General features: G+C 41.4%; 1 protein-coding gene across 1 annotated transcript in view; it reads left to right on the forward strand.

Annotated features, from left to right (window-relative positions):
• Positions 1-419: 419 nt before the first annotated feature.
• Positions 420-16,614, forward strand: part of LOC127299788 (protein DETOXIFICATION 56-like) — a 58,551-nt gene continuing 42,356 nt past the window's right edge. The window contains exon 1 of the mRNA XM_051329836.2: positions 420-2,300. Within this exon, the coding sequence (XP_051185796.1) occupies positions 599-2,266 (1,668 nt within the window). The 5' untranslated portion in view covers positions 420-598 and the 3' untranslated portion in view covers positions 2,267-2,300. The remainder of the gene's footprint in view (positions 2,301-16,614) is intronic.

Below are 16,614 nucleotides of genomic sequence, written 5' to 3' on the forward strand. Positions count from 1 at the left end.
CATTTTGAGTGGCCTAATCAATCAACAAAAGCATGGATAGGCTAGCGAAAGAGAGAGATCCCACCCTGAAAGTTAGAGAAGCGTAATATATCTTGAAAGCAACGCAGTTAAATTTGCCATAAAGAGGAAACGGGTCGCTTTGGCCAATAAGTCGGTCGATAGTTGGGGTGTGATGGCGAGCCCATTTGTCTTTGCTTATCATCCATTGGACACAATGGTCTGCAGAAATTAAACAGAGGCTAAAATTCTTGTGGCTTGCAAGTTTCGATATATCACCATTGCTGATTGTTGCTTGCAGCAAAGCAATTGCAATGGCACCAAAAATAGATAGGGCCATCAGGGTACAATTCTGGTGCTCCTGCTTGACCATCAAAATGGATAGTGCAGGATTCAGTGATGGAGTAGTCTGCTCCCCGCTAGCAATGGTACCATATATGTTGTGAATCATGGTATCCATTAGCACTAACCATATTTGTTGTGAATCAAATATACGTGTATTGCTGGTGTATTAATTTTTGAATCAATAAGTCTATGTACATGCTGGACAAGACAAACTCTGCTCACCATGTATGTCATGCACGCCTGATAAACACGTAGAATGAACGTCACGCTAACTGCATCAGTTATCTGGGCGTTGCACCTTCATTTTGCTCTGTCACGTTCGTTCTTTCCTCTTCTTCCCACATTTTGTTCTTGCTCACGAACTGATCATTTCGCCATGGATCCAGCGTCACCACCCCATCACAATCAGCTGCAAGAGCAAGAGCATGATCAAGTTGGATGCCCGACCATGAAGAAGGAGCCAGGGTGGGCGCAGGCGGCGGCGCGCGCGGTGGCCGGCGAGGCGCGTGCGCAGCGGGGCATCGTGCTTCCGCTGATCGGCATGAACCTGACGGGGTTCGTCAAGCAGGCCATCACCACCGCCTTCCTCGGCCGGCTTGGCGACCTGGAGCTGGCCGCCGGCACGCTGGGTTTCAGCTTCGCCAGCGCCACGGGGATCGCCGTGCTCATGGGCCTCTGTGGGGCCATGGACCCCATCTGCGGCCAGGCGCATGGCGCCGGGAACTCGGCGCTGCTCCGCAGGACGCTGGTCATGACCATTGTCATGCTCCTCGCGGCCTCCGTGCCCATCGCGCTCCTCTGGCTCCGCGTCGATGCCGTGCTCCACCACGTCTTCGGCCAGCAGCCTGACATATCCGCGGTGGCGAGGAGGTACGTCGTGTGCCTCCTCCCGGACCTTGCCGTCGTCTCTTTCCGCGCCCCGCTCAAGGCGTACCTGAGCTCGCAGGAGGTGACGCTCCCGGCGTTCTTCTCCTCCGCCGTGGGGCTTGCCGTCCACGTCCCGCTCATCGTGTGGCTGTCACGGACCAGGGGCGTCGAGGGCGTCGCTACCGCAGTCTGGCTCAGCGACCTCGCCACCGCTGTCGGGCTGGCCGTCTACGTCCTCCTCCTCTCGAAGAAGGACAATGGCAATGCGGAGGCGCCGCGGTGCAGGAGGTGGTGGCCCGACATGGCGAGGAAGGAAGAGTGGGTGCGTCTGCTCCGGCTGGCTGTACCCTGCTGCCTGAACACGTGCCTGGAGTGGTGGTGCCTTGAGATCTTGATCCTGCTGACGGGCCGCCTGCCAGACGCCCGGCGCGCGGTGGCGGTGATCGCGGTGACGCTCAACTTCGACTACCTCCTCTACGCCGCCATGCTCTCCCTCTCCGTGAGCGCCGCCGTGCGCGTCTCCAACTCCCTCGGCGCGGGCGATGCAGCCGCCGCGCGCCGCTCCACCACCATCTCCATCATGGGCGGTATCCTCGCCGGCGTCGGCGGAGGTGCGCTCATGCTCGCGTCACGCCGGCAGTGGGCGCGGCTGTACACGCGGGGCGCGGGGGTGCGGGACGGCGTGGCGAAGGCGATGACGGTGATGGCGGCGCTGGAGGTGTTGAACTTCCCGCTGAACGTGTGCGGCGGCATCGTGCGGGGCACGGCGAGGCCGGCGGTGGGGATGTACGCCGTGCTGGGAGGGTTTTATCTCGTTGCGCTGCCGGTCGCGGTGGCCCTCGGGTTCAGGGCTCGGCGGGGGATCGAGGGGCTCTTGGCAGGGTTCATCGTCGGCACGGCGGCGAGTCTGACGGTGCTGGTCGTGGTGATCGCGCGCATGGACTGGAAGGCCGAGGCGGACAAGGCGCGGGTCCGTGCTGGTGTGGGCGCCGTTGGTGATGATGTTCCCGGTTCCGGCAAGGAGGACGCGCCGTCAGCGAACCCCGGCGAGGTTTGACACGACGAGTGACTCCATTGTCGTACATATCTAGGTAGTCGTTCGACCTAGTATTCCTAGAGTTGATATAGCACACATCTATGCTCAATATCCTGGAAACTACTACTACCACTTAACGAATTGCTAGCAAAAATCAATTTCTCTACTTCCTCTCTCACAGTTTATTAAGCATGCGTACCCTTAGTCGTAAATTTAATCCCTTGATCCTAAATTTGATCAAGTTAGTATTAGTTATATTATAAAAATTACTAATGATATAATTTTAGATGTTCTATTTCTAATGATATATAATTTTTGCATTATGTAATTTAAATTATATAGGTTAAATTAGCGATCTAGGGATACGGGAAAGACTAGTAAAGTGAGACGAAGGGAGTAATGTAGATTATAATTTTCTACAATGGGCACTAATTTTGAATTCAACATGAATTGATAATGTTTCTGACTAGTGGGACTACTATGTACTCTGGAAAACAACCAAACCCACACAAAACACGGATCGCGGAAGCACACCAAAATTTAACGGTTTAAGATTCTTTTGGGCTCTAGCTGAGTTCTTAGTATACTAAGAATTAGCACATCCGATATTTATAAGGGTAGCAAGAAAAAACATATTCATAAGTTCTTGTAAAATAGTACTCCTTCCGTAAAAAAAAATCTTAGATTTTTCTAAGCTTTCATGCATCTATACAGTATATAGTGTCTACATAAATCCAAATTTAGATAAATTTAAAACATAAATTTATAGATTATAAAGCCCCACCAAAATTTGAGCCCAAATTTGACTATGAATTTAGTATATTAAATACAAATTATATGTTACATAAATCATAATATTGGATTCATATTTGAAAGAATTTTTCAAGGATATAATTTCTGTGATAAATATATTATACTATATTAATTAATTTATGATAAAAGTTGGGCTCAAATTTCGAGGGAGTCTTATAATCGCTAATGATGGGATTCGTAGCATAGAAAACAAAAAAATTCCTACCGCAAGAACGAATAACAAGCCAAGATCCAATCTAGAAGATGGTAGCAACGAGAAGATCATGAGACTAACCCTCGAAGATTTCCAAAGCCTACGAGATTAGATCTCGTTGTTGTTGTAATCGATCACTTGCCGCTTTCAAAAGCGCGTAGAAGATCTTGACGGTGCCACAATCGGGCAGCACCTCCGTACTCGGTCACACGTTCGGTGTTGATGACGACGTCCTTCTCCCCGTTCCAGCGGGCAGCGGATGTAGTAGATCCTCCTCGGAATCCCACCAGCACGATGGCATGGTGACGGTGGTGGTGGAGATCTCCGGCAGGGCTTCGCCGTAAGCGCTGTGGGAGAAGGAGGAGGGGAGAGGCTAGGGTTTGGGAGAGGGAGCTTGGGCTACGACTTGTGGTGCTCTTGGGGCTCCCCTTGCCCTCCTTTTACAGGTGGAAAAGGTCCTTGGGTCGTCCAAGACCTTCCCCCAAAGTTTGGGAGAGTTCCGGTAGATTTCAGTCAGCCGAAACCTACTACAACTAGGACTCTTTTGCCAAATCCGAATCTGCCTTAGGGGAAACTTCTTAACCCTTAAGGAAAACGTGGATACACCTATTATGGAACCCTCCGGACTTCCTTAGACAGCCCGGGTCGTCCCGGACACTTCCGGAACCTTCCACAATATTCCGGACTATTCCGGTCCTTCCAAAACCTTCTAGAAGCTCCGGTCAAAACACCGGACTTTTTCCGAACCCCGGAAAATGACTTCCCATATATGAATCTTATTCTTCGGACCATTCCGGACCTCCTCGTGATGTCCTGGATCCCATCCGAGACTCCGAACAAAACTTCGAACTCCATTCCATATTCCATATCTACTTAAAACGACATCAAACCTTAAGTGTGTCACCCTACGGTTCGTGAACTATACAGACATGGTTGAGACTCTTCTCCGACCAATAACCAATAGCGGGATCTGGAGATTCATAATGGCTCCCACATATTCAACGATAACTTAGTGATCGATTGAACCATTTACATACGATACTGATTCCTTTTGTCACGCGATATTTTACTTGTCCGAGGTTCGATCATCGGTATCACGATACCTTGTTCAACCTCGTCTCCGACAAGTACTCTTTACTCGTACCGTGGCATATCATCTCTTGTGAACCATTCACATGCTTGCAAGCTAATCAGACGACATTCCACCGAGAGGACCCAGAGTATATCTATCCGTCATCGGGATGGACAATATCCCACTCTTGATCCATATGCCTCAACTCATACTTTCTGAATACTTAATCCCACCTTTATAACCACCCATTTACGCAGTGGCGTTTGATGTAATCAAAGTACCCTTCCGGTATAAGTGATTTACATGATCTCATGGTCGAAGGACTAGGTAACTATGTGTTGAAAGCTTATAGCAAATGAACTTAATGACGTGATCTTATGCTACGCTTAATTTGGGTGTGTCCATTACATCATTCATCAATGACATAACCTTGTTATTAATAACATCCAATGTTCATGATCACGAAACCATGATCATCTATTAATCAACAAGCTAGTTATACAAGAGGCTTACTAGGGACTCCTTGTTGTTTACATAACACACATGTATCAATGTTTCGGTTAATACAATTTTAGCATGGTATGCAAACATTATCATAAACACAAAGATATATTATAATAACCATTTTATTATTGCCTCTTGGGCATATCTCCAACAGTCTCCCACTTGCACTAGAGTCAATAATCTAGTTTACATTTGTAAAGATATAACACCTTGGCCTTTCGGTGCTTTATCATGTTCGGGAGAGGTTTTAGTCAACGGATCTGACACGCTCAGAAACGTATGTATTTTGCAATTCATTTGCGTCTCAATGCATCACTCATTTTCCAAATGAGTCGGCATTAAACATATATGTTCAGTCTTCTGGTGGAACCTTAATTCCGCGGTCTGAAATATGTCACTAATATTGTCATACACAATATAGCTTCAAAGTTCTGACACTATCGGAACTACACCAAGTTCTCAAAGAACTCTTCGACTTAAACATCCTCAGTCATTGTCAAAACAATGACATACTCTGCCTTCGTTTGTAGAATCCGTCACAATATTTAGAACTCTTCTAAATCTAGCATTGTGCTACCTTTTAAACAACACTTAGCCTAATTGAGATTTGAAATTCATTTTTATATGTGACCAAACTAATATCGGTGCAACACCTTACAACGATTTGTTTGTCATTACCCCATACAAAATCATATATATCCTTGGTTCTTCTAAAGTACCCAAGGATATTCTTACTGTCTTCCAATGATCATCACATGAATCATTCCGGTACATGCTCATAACACTTTAGAGCACATGATATCTGAGTTTGTACATATGAATCATGATCTAAAATCACTCATGTGTTTTTACTCATTGAGTGTTAAATACACTCAAGTCTTGTTAAACCTTCACATGGAAAAGAACACATTCTTAATATTTTTATATTGAACTACTTCAATATTCATTCTATGTACTTTGACTTAAACTTATTATGTGTTTCAATCTAACTTCATAGATCTTGACACTAAATATGTTTCAGTCCATATCATTTCATTGAAATTAGTTCTCAATGAAACATTTTTAATCATGTATATAATTACATCATTTATAATCAACTATATGTCATCTACATCAAGTATTATAAATATGTCCCAGCGCTCCCACTTAAATTCTTGCAAATGCAAGCTTCTTCATCGTTTCTGATGAAATCAAAAAACTCTTTGACTATTTCATCCGGTGAAGATTCCAACTCCGCGATACTCACTTCGTCCAATTGAAGTTCGTATACCTATCTAATATTCCACGGACTAGCAAAAACTCTTGGTTGTATCTTGTATACACCTTTAATCCACACTTCTGTTAAGTAATGTATTTTTGCCATCCTACTAGCATATCTCATAAAGAAATATGTAGCGATTACTAGAATAATCCACATAGACTATAAGCATCGCTACGGAAGATCCAATCTTACCATAGTCAACTCTTTGAACTTTGTCGTAAACAACTTTTCGACAAATCGAGCTTCTTCAAGGATATTTCATCCAAGTCCATCAATTTTATAGATCCTTTTACTTTCAAAATGTATTCACCTATCTTGGATTTCATGGCGCATAGCCATTTTAAAGGAGTCAGGGCCCATCATAACTTCTTTGTATGTAGTTGGTTTATCATTGTTCAAAATCAATCCTTTGTCCACAAATCATTTATTTGATCACAAAGTAAACCATACCTACAAGATTCAATAGGTACTTCGATCTCCATGGCTAAAACAATTTGTAGTCATGGGAGCCATGATCGGCGTGGCCGCTTCCGGAACCAATTCCGATGTTGCGCTACTCTGATCATTATGCTCAGGTTCATAAACCTTATCAAGTTCTATTGTCCTCCCACTCAAATACTTCGCTAGAAACAATTTCTTGGAAATAAGTAAGAAACATCAACAAACACTTTTGTCTATGTCTGCATAGTGGAAAGAATTCCCAATCAATTCTTTGGGATAATCAACAAAGACATTCATCCGTTTTTGGTTGTAAACTTATTTACTTATGCTATGCATACCAAAATTTAAGAAAGGACTATTAGGGTTCATACCCATGCCATAACTCGTATGGTGTCATTTCAACGGATCATGATGATGCTCTATTCAGTGTAAAAGCGGTAGTCACAAAATCATAATCCACAAAATATAATGGCGTCATTTTATTTTATCTCATCATTAATCCAACAAGGTTTGGATACGTCTCTTGGATACATCATCATCACTATGATACTCAAAGAAACGTGAGTTGTAGAACAATTTCATAAATCTCTTAGATGTTCGCTAAAACTCGTAATTCAAATATTTCCACCATGATCCAATCATAGATATTTGACTTTTCTATTACAATGATTTCCACTTCATGCCGAAATTTATTTGAATCCATTCAAATGTTTCAAACTTCTTCCTTATCGAATATATCCACATATATATACTCAATTCATTGTTGGAAGTTTTCATGAAGTAGAAGAATCTCCCGCACACAACTATGCCCAATGAACCACATACATCATCATGTATGTTTCCACTAAGTTAGTTGCCCGTTCAACTCTTGGCCTATGAATGGTATTTCAGTCATTTACTTTTAGAAAAGATTTGCAAGCGCCAAATGATTCAAAAATCAAATGACTCCAAAAATCCATTTGCATGGAGTTTCTTCATGCGTTCCTTTCTAACATGACCTAAATGGCGGTTCCACAAATGAGTGGAATTCACATCAATTGCCTTATGGCATTTTAGCGTCAGTGTTATGCATGTTTGTTTTACCATAAAGATTTATAATAACTTATCCATCGTACATGGAGTACTGTCAAAATTTGAACAACTCATTGTTTTTATTTGACCAGAACAAAACAACAATTATGAAGTTCTTTATTATAAATCTGAAGGGCTAGATAGAATGCCAACGACGAACATAATAACACTTTATTTTGTTCCAGACTTGCATTCCTATCATATTCCTTGTCAGTCACTTAGGCCATTGTATTCTTGTATTGCGTTGTTTTGTATGAAACTTCATACCAACCAATATGGTACAGATACCCAAGAATTTCATTATGCGACAAAACTAGGAATACATTCATAACATGTATATCATTTATATACTCCTGAGCTAGACTTTCTAGTTTTTTCTTTCTTTCTGCCAATAATCTTTTGTAGTTTCTCTTTTAGCTTTCCTCATTATTCAGAAAAACACTTCAACATTAATAACTTTTAGGTTTGTTGGTCAAATACCAATAACCTTGAGGTTCTTACTTTGAAGTTGATCATCATATGACAAATGTTCCAGATTTCACTATTAGTAACTTTGTAATATGATGAACAATTTCACTCATAATTTTATCCATCAAGTCATGACGACTTTCTGAGACCATGTCTGTACATGCTAGGCTCATAAAGTTTAACCTTAGTATTCGCATGTGCAAATCTGGCTTGCATCCGTTGTATGCACACGTAGAATCTATAACACCCGATCATCACGAGATGCTTCGAAACGACGAGTCTTAGCAACGGTGCATACTAAGGACGATCAATTCATGGATATGCAAATATCGTTAGTGCCCCAATAGTTGGAGGATTGGGACGCCTGGCGTCTTCAACCTTCATACATTCCCATAAAAGTTATGAGTTTATGTAGTCTCGTCAAATTATATTCTATCACCTTGCAGCAAGGTCTTAGATATCGCATATATCTCATACCTCGCTTATTTCTGAAAACAAACTTTTCAGCTCCTTACTTTTCAAACGGAATTGAACATCAAGTTTCATGGAGACAAGATAATTTCAGGTACTAATTGAAACCATTGTTCTTTGAATCAGCAATGTGAGGTTTACTAAAAGTTTGCAATAGGACTTAATCATTTCTTGATTCTTTAACAATACCGTACCAGTCCGTAAAGTTTCTTGTCAGACTTAACAGTATTTCTATCTCAATTACAAGACTAGCGCATGGTAGAAAACAGATGCCAATACTACAAAATTAATTCAAAATACTACTCAGACTATGTTCATGATAATTAGTTCATGTTTTAATCTAATTACTAATGAACTCCTGATGTCTACGCACGCTTCTATTCCTGTAGATAGTGTTGGGCCTCCAAGTGCAGAGGTTTGTAGAACAGCAGCAAGTTTCCCTTAAGTGAATCACCCAAGGTTTATCGAACTCAGGGAGGTAGAGGTCAAAGATATCCCTCTCAAGCAACCCTGCAATTAAGATACAAGAAGTCTCTTGTGTCCCCAACACACCCAATACACTTGTCAGATGTATAGGTGCACTAGTTCGGCGAAGAGATAGTGAAATACAAGTGATATGGATGATTATAAATAGCAATTGCAATCTGAAATAAAAATGGCAGCAAGCGAACATGTAGCAGAACTTGTTGGAAACGGTGTTTCAATGCTTAGAAACAAGGCCTAGGGATCATACTTTCACTAGTGGACACTCTCAACAATGATCACATAATTGAATAAATAAATGCTACTCTCAAACACTCTCTTGTTGGATGACAAACACCATTCATTGTATAGGGCTAAAAAAGCACACCTCAAGATGGAGTAAACAAGCTCCACAACGTCATAAAGGAATCACACACGATGCGCACACTATCACCGTCACACCGTGGAGAGTGACTCCGGAGTTCATATTAAAGTAACCTCTAGAGTGCATAATAGACAAGAGTAACATCTACATATTCAACTAGATTACAAAGCTCATGATCACATAAAGATCACACCATGGGAGAGAGATGAACCACATAGCTACCGGTAGAGCCCTCAGCCTCGGGGGAGAACTACTCCCTCCTCATCATGGGAGATAGCAACGGCGATGAAGATGGCGATGGAGTCGATGGAGATGGATTCCGGGGGCACTTCCCCGTCCCGGCGGCGTGCCGGAACAGAGACTTCTGTCCCCCGAACTTGTCTTCGCGATGGCGGCGGCTACGTAACTTTTCGTGGAGGAAGAACGATTCCCCTAGGGTTTTCGCATCTGGGAGAATATATAGGCGGAAGGGCGGCCTCGGAGGAGCCAGGGGGTGCCCTCCCCACACCTGGGCGCGCCAGGAGGGTGGGCCGCGCCGCCCTATGGGGTGGCCCCCCTGCTGGCCGTCTCCGACTCTTCTTCGATGTTCTGGAACCCTCCGTGGAAAATAGGGCCGTGGGCTTTTGTTTCGTCCAATTCCGAGAATATTTCCTGTGTAGAATTTCTGAAACCAAAAACAGCAGAAAACAGGAACTGGCACTTCGGCATCTTGTTAATAGGTTAGTCCCGGAAAATGCATAAAAATGATATAAAGTGTGAACTAAACATGTAGGTATTGTCATAAAACTAGCATGGAACATAAGAAATTATAGATACGTTGGAGACGTATCAAGCATCCCCAAGCTTAGTTCCTACTCGCCCTCGAGTAGGTAAACGATAAAAAGAATAATTTCTGAAGTGACATGCTACCAACATAATCTTGATCAATTCCATTGTAAAGCATATGAGATGAATGAAGTGACTCAAATAAATGGTCTATAGTTTGCTAACAAAAAGATGATGACTAGACAACTGGATCATATAGCAAAAACTTTTCATGAATAGTACTTTCAAGACAAGCATCAAAAAGTCTTGCATAAGAGTTAACTCATAAAGCAATAGATTCTTAATAATAGGTTTTGAAGCAACACAAAGGAAGATTTAAGTTTCAGCAAGTGCTTTCAACTTTCAACATGCATATCTCATGGATAATTGTCAACACAAAGTAATATGATGAGTGCAATAAGTAAACATGTAAGAATCAATGCACATAGTTGACACAAGTGTTTGCTTCTAAGATAGAAAGAAGTAGGTAAACTGGCTCAACATAAAGTAAAAGAAAGGCCCTTCGTAGAGGGAAGCAGGGATTACTCATGTGCTAGAGCTTTTCAAGTTTTGAAATCATATAGAGAGCATAAAAATAAAGTTTTGAGAGGTTTTTGTTGTTGTCAACGAATGGTAGTGGGTACTCTAACTACCTTGTCAACCAGACTTTCAAGAGCGGCTCCCATGAAGGACGTTATCTCTACCAGCAAGGTAGATCATCCCTCTTCTCTTTTGTTTACACATGTATTTTAGTTTCATTATTGATGACACTCCTCCCAACCTTTTGCTTACACAAGCCATGGCTAACCGAATCCTCGGGTGCCTTCCAACATTCACATACCATGGAGGAGTGTCTATTTGCAAAATTAAGTTGCTTACTGATAAATCAGGGCAAAACATGTGAAGAGCATTATTAATGAAAGTTAATTAATTGGGGCTGGGCACCCCGTTGCCAGCTCTTTTTGCAAAATTATTGGATAAGCGGATGTGCCACTAGTCCATTGGTGAAAGTCTGCCCAACAAGATTGAAAGATAAAACAACACATACTTCCTCATGAGCTATAAAACATTGACACAAATAAGAGATAATAACTTTTGAATTGTTTAAAGGTAGCACATGAAGTATTTACTTGGAATGGCAGAAAAATACCACATAGTAGGTAGTTATAGTGGACACAAATGGCCAAGGTTTTGGATGCACGAGAAGCATTCCCTCTCAGTACAAGGCTTTGGCTAGCAAGGTTGTTTGAAGCAAACACAAGTATAAACCGGTACAGCAAAACTTACATAAGAACATATTGCAAGCATTCTAAAACTCTACACCGTCTTCCTTGTTGCTCAAATACTTTTACCAGAAAATATCTAGACCTTAGAGAGACCAATCATGCAAACCAAATTTTAACAAGCTCTACGGTAGTTCTCCACTAATAGGTTTAAAATACATGATGCAAGAGCTTAAACATGATCTACTTGAGAGCTCAAAACAACTGCCAAGTATCAAATTATTACCACATGAAGCATTTTCTGTTTCCAACAAAATAACAATAAGTGCTGCGGCTTTCAGCTTTCGCCATGAACATGAAAAACGAAGAACACGAGTGTTCATATGAAAAAGCAGAGCGTGTCTCTCTCCCACACAAGGATTGCTAGGATCCGATTTATTCAGAGAACTAAGATAACAAAACGAAAATAAAAGCACACAGACGCTCCAAGTAAAGCACATAAAATGTGACAGAATTAAAATATAGTTTCACTAGAGGTGACCTGATAAGTTGTTTTTTTTTTGAAGAAGAAGAAGAACTGTGAGGCAAAGCCTCACAGCAATTTATTTATATAAAAGAAACCAAAAGAGTTACATATGTACAATATATACAACGCAAAACAAAAAAATCTAAGGTAGAGAAACAATCCAAGCCTGGAACTGTGCTATATCCTTTTTCTTAACCCTATGCTTATGCAGAGACAGTCCATTAATAAAGTCCCTCTTCCATGATCTGAAAGATGGTCTTATCTGCTGAAATATCAAGCCATTCCTTTGATTCCAAATGTGCCAGGTTGCTAAAATGACCACCTTTGTGAAAAAAGGCTTCCCAAACTCTTTCCTTGCATGTTTAAATTTCTCTTCAATGGTCACTCCCATGGACCAATCAATCTGCAAATAAGCCCACACCCTCAAACTGAACACACAATCAAAAAATAGATGAATCCTGTCCTCATACGCGTGAGAATGACAGAGAACACAATGATGATCCGACGTGACATTCCAATGTCTCCTTTTCAACATATCTTTTGTGTTCAGCCTATCACTCATTAACAACCAGGCAAACACTTTAAGCTTCTGCAAACACTTACTGTTCCATATCCAATGATATACCTTATCACAGGAAAGATTGCTAAATCTGTGACGATAAAAGCGTTGTGCAGTATAATTGCCATCTTTCCAAACTGTTCTCCATTCATCTTTCCCATTAGGCTGCAAATCAACATTTTGAATAAAGCTCTGCAATTCTACCAACTCTATAGTTGCCTGTCGAGACAGTGGTCTTTCAAATAAATCATGAATATCAGGGATTAATAATGCCTCCTTGACAGATAGAGTCTGGTTTAGAGTGTAAGAATAAAGCCTTGGGAACTTCTCCTGGGGACAAATACCATTCCACTTATCTGCCCAGAATAAAGCTGTACTTCCCTCCTTAACAGTAACTGAGGTGACAGATCTATATAAATCAGACAACTTCATCACATCCCTCCACCAAAATGATCCACAAAGCTTAGAAGCATGAGGCACACCTTCTGGATAATAGTTCCAAACCAGCTGAACCCATGGCAAGTCAGCATGATTGAAAAAATTATGCAAGTGCTTTAACAAGAGTGCCTCATTTTGCAATTTAAAGTCCATCACTCCCAAACCACCACTCTGTTTGGGTTTGCAAATTAGATCCCATGAGGCCAAAGACTGATTAGTGGTACACTCCCCCTTTTTCTTTCTCCACAAACACTGCCTAATAATCCTGTTAAGCTGCTTGATAATGCCAATAGGTATGCTCAAGGTACACAGGAAAAAAATAGGCATCGAGCTTAGACATGATTGTATTAATTGCAGCCTCCCACCATATGCTAGCAGGGAAGAGCTTGCCATCAGTCTCCTCTCCATTCGATCAACCATTGGTAACAAATCCTGCATGGATGGCCTGGTAGTCCCTAATGGCAACCCCAAGTATGTGAAAGGCATCACCCCAACCTTGCAACCAAAATCCCTGGCTAAAACAGCCACTTCCTCATCAGATAAATTCAAGGGTAACATGCAAGACTTGTGAAAATTAACTTTCAAACCAGTTGAAGAGCTGAAATCCTGTAAAGCTTCCTTGAGAACAGACAACTGAACACTGTCAGCAGGAACTATCAACAAGGTGTCATCTGCATACTGAATAATTGGGAAGTCTGGATCACCAGTATGAATGGGCAAAGAAATAAGACCTCTCTACAACAAGTCATTCACCACTGATTGCAGCAAATCTGCCCCAAGAACAAATAACAAAGGAGAAAGGGGATCACCCTGCCTTACTCCCCTCTTACATCTGAATTGTTTGCCAGGAACCCCATTGATCAAGACTGAATAAATACCAGACTCAGGAATCATTCTTACGTACCCAAGCAATCCATTCTTTACTGAAACCCTTCTTCCTTAAAATCTCATAAATCACCTCATGCTCAATGGTGTCAAAGGCCTTCTCAAAATCAAGATTCAAAATTACCACCGGCTTCTTAGAGGCTTTACACTGATGAATATATTCAAAAGTCCAAGCAAGACAATCATGAATTGTCCTACTTTTAATAAACCCATATTGGTTCTTATGTATACACTGCATGATGACCTTCTGAAACCTGTCAGCCGCCATTTTCGTTAGGAACTTAAGACAACAATTTGTCAAGGAAATTGGTCTATAGTCATTAATACTCTCTGTTGACTGCTTCTTAGGGACCAAAGATATGTATGAAGTATTAATATGCTCAAGATTAATAGTGCCCTGACAAAACTCAGTAGCCAGATTGTAGAAATCTTGCTTGATAATATGCCAGCATTTCTTCATAAATAAACCATTGAAACCATCTGGTCCTGGAGCCTTATCAACAGGCATCCCTTTAACTACCTTGTCCATTTCTTCAGTGGTGAAAGGCACTGCCAAATCATCCAGGCCATCCACCCTTTGCAAGAGAACATTTAAATCAAATTTCATATCAATACCCTGAGAAGATCCCATCCGAGATTTATAACAGCTCCAAGTAATACCTGCCATCTCTTCATGATTATTAACTTGCCTTCCATCCTTTGTCATCAAAGATGCAATGTTATTTCTCCTATACCTTTCTGTCGCCATTGCATGAAAATATTTTGTATTCTCCTCCCCTTGCTTTATCCATCGAATGGTACATCTCTTCTTCCAGTATCTGTACTGAGCATGCAACAATTTATCCTGGTGTTGCTTAACCATCTTTCTAAAATTTTCCTCAGGCAAAAACAGGTTCCTATATTCCTCCAAGTTATCAAAGAACAGAATAACCATATTGCATTTAGCAATTAAATCCTTTAGTTTGGACAAACTAATTTTCCATTTCTTGAGACAAGCTCTAAGTCCTTTTAGCTTCTTAACAAGCAATGACGCCGCATTACTTGATGTATACTCTTTCTGCCATGCACTAGACACACACTCCATAAAACCAGGCTGCTCTGGCCAAAAATTCTCAAAATGAAACAAGCTGACCTTAGGGATGGAGGTTTGTATAGTTACATTACATGGGACATGATCCGAAGTTGTTTTTGCAAGGGGGTGAACCAAAGTATTGGGGTAAGAATCTGTCCAATTTACCGACGTGAAAAACCAATCCAACTATTCCAATAGTGGTTCCTTCTGCATATTGGACCAAGTGAAGGATCGGCCTTTAAGCGGTAATTCAAGTAGGCCCAAATGATTTATTATCTCATTAAAAAGAAAGATGTCATTAATATCACCGCCTGGCTTATTTCTGTTGTCTTGGGAACGAATGAAGTTAAAATCACCCATGAACAACCAATCCTCATCATCAGGAACATTCAAATTATAAAGCCACTGCACAAAATTGTCTCTGTCCTCCCCCTGACATGGACCATATATATTGACAAGTGTCCACTGCTAATTGGAATGAACCGACGTGAATTTGATTATTATACCAAATTTTTGGAGGTCAATTAGCGTTCCAGAAAACATTGCCGAACTCCAAACAACCAACATTCCCCCTGATGCTCCCACAGACGGTGAACAAACAAAATTATCAAAACGTCGTGGACAAAAACCTCTTATAAAGTTGCGATCAAAAGACTCTTTCTTTGTCTCTTGCAAGCATAGAATAGCACAATTACTTTCCTCCAATTTTTCCCTGACCTTTAACTGCTTAGCTTCAGCATTTATACCCCTAATATTCCAACCCAAAACTGACCAAAAGCGATAATTCATTAACCATCATTGACCATAAGTGCCATCAATGAGTCAGCGTAGCCAACCCACCTTACAAACTGAACCAAAAGCATCCTAGCAACATTTAACTGAAAAGTGCCACTGAAATAAACATAAACAGATAGATGAACATCTGAAATAAGACCACTGCACCCAAGACGACCACTGTACCCATGACATTGTACAGGTTCACTAATCATCAGATTTGCTGGGCGAGACATCATCATCACACGGCTTCGCTGTAAGCTTCGCCACCGTCAGGTCTTCAGGGTCCATCTGCAGCAGGTCTCCAATACGTTGCATCACAGGGATTGACACCATCGCCGCCGATGTTGCGTGTAACACCCCAAATTTCAATAAAAAGAAAGTTAGAGAATTCCAGAAAGCAAAATTTCAAACCAACAAAAACTTTTCTTTTGCATATAGTACCATGCATAGGACTTGTGCATTTGAGTGATATGCCATGATGATTGTTATTACTTGTATTTAGATGTGCTCTAAAATCCTAGAGTGATCATGTGAAGATCACCAACCAAATAAAATCAAAGAAGGAGAAAATCCATAAAATGCAAAACCCTAAAAACCCTCACATATGCCCTATGGCCTTTTTATAAATTTTGACCCTAGACCTATTTGGTCTTCACCATTAGTTGAATAATGTTGTTAAACACTTATTACAACTTTTGGAATCAAGGGTTCACAATTCAAATGATTTCCAACACTTTTCCCACTCACATGTGATGATGACCAAATCTGCCAATTTTAGTCTGATCACCACTTTGAGCCCCTGCAATTCAATTTTCCCAAACCATTCTTTGCTAACTCTTTGTACCACTTCAAAGTCAACATCAAGGTGAACAACTTTGATGAAGACCACCCTGCCAAATTCATCTTTGATCACTAGCTATGCTCATCCAAAGTTGCAACTTTAT

The sequence above is a fragment of the Lolium perenne genome, chromosome 5, assembly GCF_019359855.2.
Source record: "Lolium perenne isolate Kyuss_39 chromosome 5, Kyuss_2.0, whole genome shotgun sequence".
NCBI classification, from domain to species: Eukaryota; Viridiplantae; Streptophyta; class Magnoliopsida; order Poales; family Poaceae; genus Lolium; species Lolium perenne.